The sequence below is a fragment of the Bos mutus genome, chromosome 28 (genome assembly GCF_027580195.1).
Source record: "Bos mutus isolate GX-2022 chromosome 28, NWIPB_WYAK_1.1, whole genome shotgun sequence".
NCBI classification, from domain to species: Eukaryota; Metazoa; Chordata; class Mammalia; order Artiodactyla; family Bovidae; genus Bos; species Bos mutus.
The window spans coordinates 19,451,522-19,465,612 of NC_091644.1; the positions used below are offsets into that span (position 1 = coordinate 19,451,522).

Consider the following 14,091-nt stretch of genomic DNA (forward strand, 5'->3'; position numbering starts at 1 on the left):
GTCATTCCACCTCGCCATGAAGACATTAGTGATCAGAGCCAAAGTGTGAGGACTCAGACTGACCCGGTTTCCTTTGTCCCCGGGTGGTCCGTGTAAACCCTGCAATAAATCAGAGAAACAAAAACATGTTAAGGAGAAAACACAGGATGGCCACACAGTCCTTCCTTCCAGGCTTAAAAACCTCTTTGCTGCTGCTGCTAAGTCGCTTCAGTCATGTCCAACTCTGTGTGACCCCATGGACTGCAGCCCACCAGGCTCCCCGTCCCTGGGATTCTCCAGGCAATAGTACTGGAGTGGGTTGCCATCGCCTTCTCCAATGCATGAAAGTGAAAAGTGAAAGTGAAGTCACTCAGTCGTGTCCGACTCTTCGCGACCCCACGGACTGCAGCCTACCAGGCTCCTCCGCCCGTGGGATTTTCCAGGCAAGAGTACTGGAGTGGGTTGCCATTGCCTTCTCCACATAAAGCTCTTTACTTTATGTGCCTAATTCATCAGAGACAGGTTTCATGAGCCCCATTTTAAGGAAGGGGGACAAAGGAGAATACCTGCTCAAGGAACTTGACCTAGAGACAGATAATGAGTTATGGGTAAAGTCAGACACAGTTCTGGTTTCTCACTCTGCAGCCAACACCCTGGCCTGGGGTCGGGTTCTTCTAGATGGGAGCAAAGACTGCTCCTGGATAGGCAGGTGTTTGCATGGCTTTCCCACCTGCCTCTTCTTTTTTTTTTTTAATTGGAGGATAATTACTTAACAATAATTGTGTTTGTTTCTGCCATCCATTAACATGAATCAGCCATAGATATATATGTGTCCCCTCCCTCTTGAACCTCCCTTCCACCTCCTACCCCATCCCATCCCTCTGGGTTGTCAGAGTACTGACCAGATTTGAGTTCCTAGATCCCACTTGCCTCTTGCTATAAAAATGACTCCAAAACTCCTGAGCCCCTCTTTTCAAGGTGCAAGTTGTTCTCTATTATTTTTTCCTTCAATTTTTTTTATTGTGGTAAAATATGGCCCTACTGTTAAAGAACCTGGCTTTCAATGCAGGATACATAAGAGATGTAGGTTCGATTCCTGGGTCGGGAAGATCCCCTGGAGGAGGGCATGGTAGCCCACTCCAGTATTCATGCCTGGAGAATCCCACGGACAGAGGAGCCTGGCAGGCTACAGTCCATGGGGTCGCACAGAGTTGGACATGACTGAAGCGACTTAGCACACAGCACAAAATTTCCCTTCTTAACCATTTTCAGCATTCAGTTCAGTGGTATTAAGTACACTCATATTTTTGTGTAACTGCCACTACTTTCCATCTTCAAAACTCTTTTTACCTTGCAAAACTAAAACTCTATATCATTAGACAGTAACTACTCATTCCACCTTTCACTCAGCGCTCTACTTTCTGTCACTATGGTTTTGACTACTATAAATACCTCATATAAGTGAAGTCATACAGTATTTGTCTTTCTGTGACTGGCTTATCTCACTTAAATGTCCCCAGGGTTCACCGTAGTGTAGAATGTCAGAGTTTCCTTCCTAAGACTGGAAAATACGCTACTGCACACATATACCACGTTTTGATTATTCATTCATGTATCTACAGACACTTTGGTTGCTTCACATTTTTAGCTATTGCAAACAATGTTGCTGTGACTAAACCTCTCTACAAGACTGCTTTCAATTCTTTTCCTCCTTGTCTTCTGCTGGAGAGGGATGTAAAGCAAAGACTGGCTGGAGGTGTCGAAGCACTGCCGAGTATGGAACCCAATTAGTGTACGACCTTCAAGTGGGTGGGAAACCAAAGTCCTGCCCCTCCCAGGCAGCCGACTTCTATAACCCAGCAAGGAGAAGTCCATTGCAAATGGGAAGCTGCCTGTCTTGGGAGATGTCTCCCTGCCGTCTAGTGATCTGGACGTGGCTCTGTCCCTGCATGAGGGCAGGGGCCATGGCACAGTCACCTGTGAGACCCTCACTGCATCGAACACAGAGGCCTTCAGGGAAGGGGCTCAGCCATGTGTGCCAGATGGTCCGCACTGGTGAGGACCTGGTTCCCTATCAGGGGCCATGGGCCCCGGGGTTTGCCTGGAGCAGAGCCCAGCAGGGGAGTGCTAGAGAGTGGGCTGGTGGCAGTTGGCTGTTTCATCTGTCACAGAGATGAGAATTCTCCTCGCTTGGCCCTGGATTTTTTGCTCCAGGCCCTGGGTATTCTGTTTTGACAGTGCTTCTGTGGTGGGGGACCCGGGCGGGTGGAGCCTCTGACCCCACGAGACTTACAGGAAGCCCAGCTGCTCCCGTTGGTCCTGTCATCCCAGGGTCACCTTTGCTGCCCTGAAACCAGAGAAAGAACACATGAGCCTTCCCTGACACGGTAACCTTCCGACAGCCACTTTCTGTTTTCATACGAAACCTGGGCAACCTCTCCAGTCTCCTCAAAGAGCCTCCCAGGAAGTAAGGGCTGGTTGGAAGGTGGGGTGACTGCATGGACTACACGCCCTGAGGAGGGGGCTTGGGAGCTCCTCTCACCCTTCTTCCACAGATCCTGGCCTCTGTGGACCGTGTGTTTGTTAGGGCAAGGGTACTGGCTGGCCAGAGGCAGAAGCAGGGAAGGACAGCAAGGAGCAGGAAATGGGCATGGGCAAGGCAGACAGGGAGAGAGAGGGAGAGGGGCAATGGGGAGAGAAAGAGAGCTCTGATTTCTCTCCGAAGCTGCAGGTGTCACCCCTCAGAGCAGCCACCCTGGTTCTCCAAGTGGCTGCAGAGCTCGGGGAAGCCCACATCTGTCTCCAGAAGCTCGCTCCCCCACCCCACCCTCCCCACGTTGTGTGGTCTGAGAACCAAAGAGACAAAGCCTCTCCTGTGGGGAGAGTCAGCAGGGTGGGCTTTCTGCTCTTACAGGTGTAAAGCCCAGCAGATGCCCACTCACAGGTCCAGTGCCCATGCCAGCCCTCCAGTGATGCCAGGCCCTGAGAGTGTGGAAACCAGGCCTGGTTGGGAGGAGTGGGGAGCTTTCCTCCCCCAACCCCTGCACAAGCCCACTGCACTGGTTGCAGGAGAGTGACCCACGAGAGCCGGTCTGATGCGCAGGTCTCCTGGCTTCTTGACATCCCCAGGATTTCTAACACCACCTGGCACCATGTTCTGTGCTGTTTCCCTAAGTTACTGCAGAGTTCAGGCATGTCTGGTGACAGCAGGGTCTGGGGCCTCGCCAGTCACCTGTGACCGAAGCCAGGTGACCAGAAACTGAGGGGAGGAAGCTCTCCAAGTCTCTGTTCACTTGTAGTTACAAAATGAGCACCCCAGGACCTCCCTGGCAGGGGTAGTAGTTAGGACTCAGAGCTTCTACTGTAGAGGGCATGGGTTCGATCCCTGGTTGGGGAACTAAGAACCCACAAGCTGAGTGGCACGGCCAGAAAATAAATGAGCACCCCAGGCCTGCTGCACCCCCACAGGCTGGGAGGATCATCAAGAGAAGACATGCATGAGGCGCTGGCTGGGTCTAGGAGGAACAGATGGGGGCTGAGACGGCTGGGCTGACACGGTGGCCCTGTGGGTCGCAGGAACCAGGACTGAGGGCCTGAGGCAGAGGAGGGGCTGAGGGGCCCCTGGTCTACCTCGCTGGGCACTCACCCTCTCTCCCTTTGGTCCCGCTGGGCCTGGAACTCCGATTGGTCCTGGAGTACCCTGGGGAGGTGAGAAAATGTGGAGGTGAGGGCCCTGATGCTAAGGGGAGCCCAGGATCCCCGCCCGATGCCTGGAGATGAGCAAGGTCCAGAGGCCCAGTTTTCAGGGTTGGCGAGGCCCGGCTCGTGCAGGGTGGTCATTGGACTGGGCCGCGTTCCTGTTTGGTTTTGGGGGCCTCGGGGAGAGAGCTCTCCCCCCTGCCTCAGAGCCAGATTTGAGGAAGGAAACCCTTTCGCTTCACAGCCAAGCTTGCCAAGGCTGAAAACGGCAGGAGAACGGTTGCTTAGTTTGCTCCCAGAAGCGCTCGGGAGGGAGTTGACGCCATCCCAGGGGTGGGGAGGCTGGGGGCTGGCACGCCTTTGCTGACGCAGCTCCACATGCAGCGGGAGGGTCTTCATGCCACAGAGACCGATGCAGATGCACACACAGAGGCAGGCGTGGGAGGGTCATTCAGCCATCGTCCACCCCCACCCCGCCCCCACTGCGGGCCCTGGCCTTCAGCCTCTGGCCGGGCCTTCTGTCCCCATCCCAGGCCCTGAGGGACAGGCTGGATTGGAGAGTAGATTAGTGGATGTCTGCTGACGCTGGCCTGCCGTGGAGGTGTGCCCTACGTGCCCCTGACTTGGGGCTGACTTGAGGTGTGCCCCACAGGGCAGTGGGGGTGATCAGAGCTGTGTTGCTTAGAAACAGAGTGGGGCTTGCTAGGGCATAATTAAACATCTCCAGGTTCCTGATTTACAGCACTGCTAGGCGAAACCTATAATTCAGAGCTTCCTATTGCTCAGCCTCAGTGATTGTATTTCTTGCTCAGGACATGAGGACTGGGCCTGGGCCTATGGGCGGTTCCTGGTGGTGCTGGGATGTAGCTGTGACAGGTTGGGTGGGAGCAAGTGGGCAAAGGCTGATTTACTTTAAGTGGAAAAAAGAGACATATGATATTCGCGGTGGCCCCTTTGAGGGAGGAGGGAAAGATGTGGATGTCTGTGGCAGAGTGTCAGAATAGCACTCTGAAGTCACTGGTCAGCTTCAACTCCTCCCTCAAAGGCCTATAAACTGCGATATTGGAGAAGTTTCTTGGTTTCCCTAAGAGTCCGTTTTCCCACCTGTAAAATGGGAATGAGAACGGGAGTGTCTGCCTCCCAGGCTGCTGCCAGGTTAGAATGGATGAAAACGTGGCATGCGTTTGGTTCTGGGCCTGACACCTAGGAAGTGCCCAATAAATGTTAGTATTGGCAAGACAGGATCACTCTTCCTGTAAACATTTTCCTTTAACTTTCTGTTATTGATTTGATGAGAAAAAAACCTTCAGGTTCAAAGGGGACAGAAAATATAAATGTATACATTGCACTGCTCCCCTCTGTCCAATATGAATGGACTAGGTAGTTGAGAGGAAGTCATGGTTTCTCTGATTTCTGCCACAGATAATCCCTCTAGCTCAGACTGGCCACCTGGGAAAGGTGTGCTGGGTGCAAGGAGGACAGAGAGAGAGGGACTGTGGTGTGAGGCAGATGTGGTGAAGGAATGGATGTCAAAGGCTCTCAGAACACTAAGCTGGGACTTGCCTATGGCTCATCTATGCCCCACCCGCCCTCGCCCGTCAGTGCTGGCCTCACCCACATACATGTGGCTGCACAGGACTAGAAAGCCCTTGTGGGCAGACAGGAGATGGACAGAGCTCACAGGATGAAGACAACACAGCATGACGGGCACATACAGACACTGTTGTGTTTGGTGGGGATGAGTCACGGCCCAAACCCCTAGGGCTTGAGTCCCAGGCTGAACTCAGCATTCCTTTAGGAACAGATTCTTTGCTACTGAGCAGCCTCCCACCCCACATCCAGTGGTCTTGAAACTCAGATGTGAGGACCCTGTGTGCATATATGAACAGGGAAATGGAGATGAAGGCCTATGGTCTTTGGTCAAGAGGCCTAAATAAGCACTTGTGAACTGAGCACAGATGTCACTTTTTGGTGTCGGTGGTGGGATAAGCCATGATTTATTGAAAAAAAAAAAAAAAAAACAAACACGAGGCCACAGCAAGACAGATGAAAGGGCTTATAGGCCAGGAGTGGGGTGGGGTGGGGGTGGGTGGAGGGGTAATGGAGAAGTGACACTCACCGGTGGCCCAGGCCTGCCGTCCAAACCTGAAGCTCCCTGGACAAAGGGAACAGTTTGACCAGAAGAAGGGGAAGGGAGGAATGGGAGGGAGAAAAAGGGACCAGGGAGGGGAGAGGTGAGTGAAGCAGTGACTCTGGACAGACATAAATGCTGGTCATCAAACAAAATGGGAGAAATAAGCTTGGGAGGACAGGTAATGTATTCACATGAAAACCAACAAAAACATGGAGACACTGAGTGCAGTGTGGCCAACTGCTGAGCAAGCCGGATGGAGATCAGTGCCGACGGCCATCCCAATCCTCTGTGCCCCCTGCTCCCCTTTCTCCTTTCACCCTCTCTCAGAAACCTCTCTCCCAAGAGGCTGCAGTGTTCCAGGGAAAGAGATACAGAAAGTACAATCATGGAGAGGTGTCTGAACCAGAGCGAGTGCATCCTGCTATGGCCAGTCTTACTTGGGGAAGACATGGCAGGTGGGGCCCCGGTAAGGATGGTCTTCCTAGCCTCCTCTGCACACCTGCTGATGTGAGTCCACACTAGGGGACCCAGGCGGCTCAGCTTTGGATTACGACATCCAGTAGATGCTGGCCTACTTCAGCTTCAACTAGGTGGGAGGAATTGGGCCTTGAATGATAATACTCATGCTGCCTGACATTTCCCTGGCACTTTACAGTTGGCAAAGCTTAACACAAACTCAATCCATTCATGTTATCCCAGACAGGGCCTCTTTTATGGGAAAGAGGCTTTAGGAGCAGCTGATTGCTCGTAGGACAGAGGTCTAAGGCCATTTACCCCTTGGAATTAAACTGGCTGGCAGGGGGGATGCTATTAAGACCCACTCACTAGGCAGCATCCAGTGATATGACAGTGGGAATTAGAGCTCTCGCTCCTGCGCTGGGCTATGATGCTGCTCCTTCAACCACCTAGGAGAGCTGATGATGCCGACATGACAGCCAGGGAGAGAGTAGCTAGGACACTCTAGGCTAGTGAAGACTGAGTTCTTGAGAATGGCTTCCAACTGAGCCTCAGAAATGAGCCTAGGCCTCAGGATTTTAAAGGTGGGGGAATACCCCCAGGAAAGAGGGGGGAAGGGAGCTTTTCATCCTGGATGAAGGATATCAGGTGGTAGGATCCTTCAGGGCCTCGCTTCTCAGTCAGGGGGCTTCCCTGGTGGCTTAGATGGTAAAGAATCTGCCTGCAGAGTGGGAGACCGGGTTCAATCCCTGGGTTGGGAAGATCCCCTGGAGAAACAAATGGCTACCCACTCCAGCATTCTTGCCTGAAGAATTCCATGGACAGAAGAGCCTGGTGGGCTATAGTCCATGGGGTTGCAGAGTTGGACATGACCGAGCAACTAACACTTTCACTTTTTCACAGGGCCTTGCTTCTCAGTCCTAGGACCACATAATCCTGGGACTGATCTTGCTTATGGCCTAGAAAGTTGTGGTTCTTAACCCTAGCTACCACGTCAGAATCTCCTGGGGGTGATGTTAAACAATACAGATGCCTGGGCCCACCCCAGCCCAATTCAAACAGAGTCTCCAAGAGGGAGTCCTGGGGAATAGCACACTTGAAATCTCCACGTGATTCCAGTGTACAGCCCGCATGGAGAATCTCTTCTGCAGGGTAAATAGGAAGAACTCAGTAGGATGTGCCTGGAAACACAGGTTGCTGCTGTATGAACTAAAACACGGAGGTGAAGCCTAAAAATAGAACTTGAGCTAAGCATCCATATACCTTGTCTATGCAGTGTGTATATATATATGTATGTAATTTATTTATTTATTTATTTTTGCTGCATGTGAGCCTTCTCTAATTGTGGTGAGCAGGGGTTATTCTTCATTATGCAGAATGAAGAACATGGTGCATGGGCTTCTCGTTGTGGTGGCTTCTTGTTGCAGAGCATGGGCTCTAAGCTCACAGGCTTCAGTAGTCAAGGCATGTGGGCTCCGCAGTTGCAGTTCCCAAGCTCTAGAGCACAGGCTCAATAGTTGTGGTACATGCTCCAGGGCATGTGGAAGCTTCTGAGACCAGGGATTGAACCTGTGTCCCCTGCACTGGCAGGCGGATTCTTACCCACTATAAGACCAGGGAAATCCCTCTATGCAGGATTAATACTGAGTTATCTTGAGCGGTCTGGAGCAGAGGGCATGAACTGGAGGTTTTGGGGCCGTATGTGGACCACTAACATATTCTATATGTGTTGTAGTATTGCAAATAATTTTGACTTAATATTAGAAAATGAGATATTCCATCAAATGCCAGATGTCTGGCTTCCTTAGAAAAGTTAGAGTATGCAGAAATTCTGGACCCTCACTCCCCTAAGGCAAGTCAGCTGAACTGAGCAGGGATTGGGCCTTTTAAGAAGAGACACACGGTTTCCAGGAACCATAATCCCCACTGCTCCTTACTGTCCCTCTGAAGTCCATGTTAATTGTCTTTTATGAATATTGTTTGCTCTGCTGTTTTCCTAAGCCAGCAAAAGTACTTCTCTGTTCCCTTGTCTCTATCAAAAGCTGAAAAATTAAAGACAGTTGGATCCTTTGTCTTCCCTCTGGCGCTTTCTTTGTTTATATTACCTGTTTGGTCTTCATGTCAACCTCTGACTGAATTCCCCAATGTTTACTAGGGTCGTTGGGGCCAGGAAAGTGAACAAGGAGAGGTTTGTGGTTGAGTAGGGGACTGGAAGTCTCTCTAATAGTAAAAAACACTTAATCATTCTGGACACAGCTTAAGACATGGGAAAAGTGTCTGCTAAAGTCATCAGTTACTGTAGTCTGTCAGGCGAAATCAGCTCCTTAAATATTCCCACATTTGATGCAGTAATGAGGTGTAATCATACCTTTTGCTCTTGCTGTTTGGTCACTGTGATTACATTAACCAGACCTTTTAGCCCTGCCAAGCTGGGGCAACTGGGCTTCCTATCGTTCCCCTGCTTTTTTACGGTTTCCTGGAGTGGGAGCTGGCCTTGTGCTCGGGAGAGAGGAAGCCCCAGTAGCTGGGAAAAGCTCTCTTTGCAAGGCTGTGGCCTCAGTAGAGGCTCAGCTTCTGGCCCAGCTGGGCCATTGACTTCATCTGTGAATTCAAGTGACTCACTTTTTTCTCCAGACCCATTAATAAAATGATTACAGGGAATCCTAAAGTTTCCTTCCAGATCTTGAAAAACAAACAATGTGTGCCAACCTCACTGGGGTGTGAGGGAGGGTGGAGCCCAGGGCTCTGGGGAGGGTGGTGACGTGTGCTTCCCTGGAGACAGGTAAGGCAGTGACCAGGCCAGTGGGGTTCCCACTGGAGCTTGGGGCACAGGAATTCACTGAGCCCAGGCCCCACATCTGGAGATGCAGAGGCCTGCCGAGCAGCCCCCACCCTGACCTGGGGCCTTTAGCTGAGATTAGAGAGCTCAGAGAACCGAGACGTGAGTGATCTTAGCCTGCTGGGACAGGAAGATCTGACTTTTTGCAAGCTTTTTGCTGTGGCCAGTGCTTAAGAGCAGAGAGCAGGGGCTCTTTGGAGTCTGCCTGGGAAAGCAGGAGAGAGATGGAGAACACTCCACTGTCCCAGCACTCTCAAGTCCTCTAAGCTCGGCCCCGGTAAAGGGAGATTTTTATTGCCTCAAACGAGCATAATTAGGACTGAGCACAATAAGGCTGTTCTTGGGCTCCCTCTGGTTCTCCAGCTGGGTACTCCTTGGGGTGGGGGTGGGGACTTATCTTATTCAAATCCACAATCCTCCAGAACCTAGGCCAGGCCCAGCCCAGAGGAGGCCCTCAGCAAGAGAATTCGAGCCCACAGTCTAGTCCAGGTGGGAAAGCAAAACCCCATGGAGCTCCGGGATGCTCACAACTTTTGAACCTCGAGTTTTCCAGTGGTCTTTCCAGGGGCCCTGCTCAGCACCTCCTCAGGACCACCAGGCTGGGCTCCTCACACCAGTGCGTAGGGTCCACGATACTTACGGGTAATCCCAGAGGACCTCGGTCTCCTTTTTCTCCCTGGACGCCCTTTTCTCCTTTTGCTCCATCTAGTCCTGCTTCCCCCTGCAGGGAAGGGAGATGGGCGAGATCACAGAAGAGCATGGCCCAGACAACTCACCCTCGCATTCTAGGGTTCTGGAGACAGGGGTGGATGGTGGGGAGGAGGACAGACAGAGGAGGGAGGAGGTGGAGGTGGCTGATCCAGGGGTGGCTGGCTGGGGACTCCAGGAATCACTGAATTCTTAGCCTGGCTCCGCTCATGTTAGAATCCCTTGTGTCTCTGTAGTAACTTTGAGGTCCCCAAAGGGAAAGGGGATGGCAAGAGAGGAGACAAACCCACATCAGCTCCAGGTCAGGCATTGGCATAGATGACTATTTGCATAACAGAAAAACTGGGACGCTGGGGATCCTGGCTGGCAAATGCCTGAAATGCCGCCACTGGATCCCTGAGTCTCCCAGACTAATCAGGGAAAGAAACTGTCCCCCGAAGAATGTCAGTGCAGGAGACACAGGCTTCCCCATGCCAGCAGTTTGCAGCCTCTTGTATCCATTTGCGATGTTGGGGGAGGGGGTTGGGAGAATCCCAGGCCAGAGTCCAATGGGCTTGGTTCCAGGAAGGGGTCCCATGTTCTGCCGCCCTGTCTCCCACCTATACTTCAGGGTGAGTGAAGGGTCTTGGGTAGGTTACATGGAAAAAGGATCTCATCATTTGCTAAGAATCTAACCTGTCACTCTATAGGGTGGATTGATGGATGGGAAAATTCTAAATCCAAAGCCTGTCCAGCATCAGTGATGGATGTTAATGGGACCGCAGGACTTTATTCTGTCCTAATTCTATCCCATTGGCTAAAGTGTCACATAATTCCATCTAGGGAAGGGGTCAGCTGGTCTGCCTCTGAAGCACTTCCTCGCTTTTCTGTCTTTACCGACAGGGCTCCTTCCTCCACCCCCTCACCCAGCACCTGCCATGTGACATCATCTTACCTTTGGTCCAGGAACGCCTTGGAGCCCCTGCATTTGGAATCAAAACAAGGCACCTCAGAACTGCATTTCTGGTTAAGTCAATCTCGTTGTCCACAAGTTGGACCGCAAAAGGGCAAGGGCATAGGGTATAAAGCCTGGCCTGGGATCCCCACTTCGGGGAGATAGAAGGGAATGCTAAAGGGGATCTGCTGGGGCTTTCTGGAGTGAGGCCTGAGCCAGGCTTCCCCAGCCAGGTACTAACTGAGAATCGCTCCGTGGCCCCCACAGCTGACTCCTGAGAAAATACTCAGTGTCATGAAAGGAAGATTCAGAGGGAAACAAGTAAAAGTGAAATAAATTGATATGTGCAAAATGCTTAGCATTGTATCAGGCACATCGTAAGTTTCAATAAATGTTGGTGACTGCCATTATTGCTACTGCTACTACTTGTACCAGTGGCAATGGGGTGACCCATCCTCATGGGGACTGTGAACCCCACAGAGGCAGGGACCAGCATCTATTGGTCCGGGGGGAGGCTTAGGGATCCTCTAGGTATAATGCAGAGGGGTCCCTTTAAAGGTGCCTTATCATCTGTAACTATGGAAGGGCCAACCTAGTGGAGTCAGTTTTAAATGGGTCACTTTCTATTTTAATCCTGCTGGCTGGTTAGTCAGAATAGAAGGAGAAGAACAGAAGTCCGATAGCAAAGGAACGGAGTGACTCTGACTTCTGCAAGGAAGGACCAGACCCCATGACCAGACCTCGGGGCTGTCAAGCCCGTCAACTCTTTCCAGGAAGCCAGGCAACACCCAGGCTCCTTGGTGTCACAGAGATGATGCCTGTTTAAGGTGGGAGGGAAGAGGAGCATGGAGGGGACACGTGGATGTGAAAATCCCTCCGTGGAAATAGACCATGGTTGACCTAAGGCTGAGGCTAAGCCCAGTGACTGCCATGGAGAGGGGACGTTAGGGGCCTAGTCACAGTGAACTGAAACACAGACAAGCCTTCCAACTCACCGGAGGTCCAGGAGGCCCCTCTGGCCCTGGTGGCCCAGGAACCTGGAAGCCAAAGGGAAACGATTAGCCCACCCCCTGTTATACTCTCAGTGGCCCTGCCTTTGCCATAGTCTGGGGTGTGGCTGGAGTTGCAAGGGGGAAGACAGAACCACCAGCACACAGCCTCCCAAACGAAGGCTTAGAACAGGTCAGAAACTCACAACAACTCATTTCCCTACACACAAAAAAACCTAATGCCTCAAAATGTCTATTCTTCTAGACATTTTTGAAAAACCAGAAAATCTGGCAGCCCCAGGCTCTTGTTCTTCAGTTCAGTTCAGTTCAGTCACTCAGTCATGTCCAATTCTTTGCTACCCCATGGACTGCAGCACACCAGGTCTCCCTGTCCATCACCAACTCCTGAAGCTTACTCAAACTCACGTCCTTTGAGTCAGTGATGCCATCCAGCCATCTTATCCTCTGCTGTCCCCTTCTCCTCCTGCCTTCAATCTTTCCCAGCATCAGGGTCTTTTCAAATGAGTCAGTTTTTCGCATCAGGTGGCCAAAGTATTGGAGTTTCAGCTTTAGCATCAGTCCTTCCAATGAATATTCAGGACTGATTTCCTTTAGGATGAACTGGTTGGATCTTCTTGCAGTCCAAGGGACTCTCAGTCTTCTCCAACACCACAGTTCAAAAGCACCAATTCTTCGGTGCTCAGCTTTCTTTATAGTCCAACTCTCAGATCCATACATGACCACTAGAAAAACCATAGCCTTGACTAGACAGACCTTTGTTGACAAAGTAATGTCTCTGCTTTTTAATATGCTAGGTTGGTCATCAGAGAAGGCAATGGCACCCCACTCCAGTACTCTTGCCTGGAAAATCCCATGGATGGAGGAGCCTGGTGGGCTCCAGTCCATGGGGTCGCCAAGAGTCGGACACGACTGAGCGACTTCACTTTCACTTTTCACTTTCATGCATTGGAAAAGGAAATGGCAACCCACTCCAGTGTTCTTGCCTGGAGAATCCCAGGGACAGTGGAGCCTGATGGGCTGCCGTCATGGGGTCGCACAGAGTTGGACACGACTGAAGCGACTTAGCAGCAGGTTGGTCATAACTTTTCTTCCGAGAAGTAAGCATCTTTTAATTTTATGGCTGCAGTCACCATCTGCAGTGATTTTGCAGCCCCCCAAAATAAAGTCTGACACTGTTTCCCCATCCATCTGTCATGAAGTGATGGGACTGGATGCCATGATCTTAGTTTTCTGAATGTTGAGCTTTAAGCCAACTCTTTCATTTCCCTCTTTTACTTTCGTCAAGAGGCTCTTTATCCTCTGCCATAAGGATGGTGTCATCTGCATATCTGAGATTATTGATATTTCTCCCGGCAATCTTGATTCCAGCTTGTGCTTCATCCAGGCCAGCGTTTCTCATGATGTACTCTGCATATAAGTTAAATAAACAGGGTGACATCATACAGCCTTGATGTACTTCTTTCCTTATTTGGAAGCAGTCTGTTGTTTCATGTCCAGTTCTAACTGTTGCTTCCTGACCTGCATACAGATTTCTCAAGAGGCAGGTCAGGTGCTTTGGTATTCCCATCTCTTGAAGAATTTTCCACAGTTTGTGGTGATCCACACAATCAAAGGCTTTGGCAGAGTCAATAAAGCAGAAATAGATGTTTTTCTGGAGCTCTCTTGTTTTTTCAATAATCTAACGGATGTTGGCAATTTGATCTCTGGTTCCTCTGCCTTTTCTAAAACTAGCTTGAACATCTGGAAGTTCACGGTTCACATACCATTGAACCTGTTCTTGTTCTCGCATGGCAACAATTACCTGAAGCTCAAGGAGAGCTTTCCCCACTGGGTGGGGCTTCAGTTCTTTGGTTTACCCTAGTCCTCACCACTCCCTACTGGATTTTGCTATTGTTTTTTTTTTTTTTTTGGCTGTGCCACGCAGCATGTGCGATCTCCCTGACTAGGGAGTATACCTCTGTCTGCCTCCCGCACTGCAAGTGCAGAGTCTTAACCACTGCACCACCAGGGAAGTCCCTCTCTATTGTTTTGAACCCAGACCTTTTGTATTCATTTGTTCATGCTTGGTCCTGGCTGGGGTTTGAGTTTGAGACCTTTAGCTTAAAGAAACAGAGATTGGTTATCTGGAATGGAAGGAGACTGAGATGCTTCTCAAGAATATTCCTAAAGCTCCCCAGGTTGGTAACAGACAGCAGGGGGAATATGGGTCTCTATTTCCTTTGAAGGTAGGTTAAAGTAGAAGAGATTTGGACTGGAGAGTGAAGATGAAGGAACCCTGGGAGGTCTTCCTCTCAGAGGAGGATGCTGTGACCGGTAGGTTCTGTCTCCGGTG

The 14,091-nt window shown here is 50.9% G+C and overlaps 1 protein-coding gene across 1 annotated transcript in view; it reads right to left on the reverse strand.

The window, feature by feature from the left end:
- COL13A1 (collagen type XIII alpha 1 chain) overlaps window positions 1–14,091 on the reverse strand; it is an 88,379-nt gene that overhangs the window by 11,583 nt on the left and 62,705 nt on the right. The window contains exons 28-34 of the mRNA XM_070364482.1: window positions 11,745–11,786; window positions 10,750–10,776; window positions 9,748–9,828; window positions 5,798–5,833; window positions 3,626–3,679; window positions 2,273–2,326; window positions 64–99 (exon numbers count right to left, since the gene is read on the reverse strand). Coding sequence (XP_070220583.1) covers window positions 64–99; window positions 2,273–2,326; window positions 3,626–3,679; window positions 5,798–5,833; window positions 9,748–9,828; window positions 10,750–10,776; window positions 11,745–11,786 — 330 coding nt within the window. The remainder of the gene's footprint in view (window positions 1–63; window positions 100–2,272; window positions 2,327–3,625; window positions 3,680–5,797; window positions 5,834–9,747; window positions 9,829–10,749; window positions 10,777–11,744; window positions 11,787–14,091) is intronic.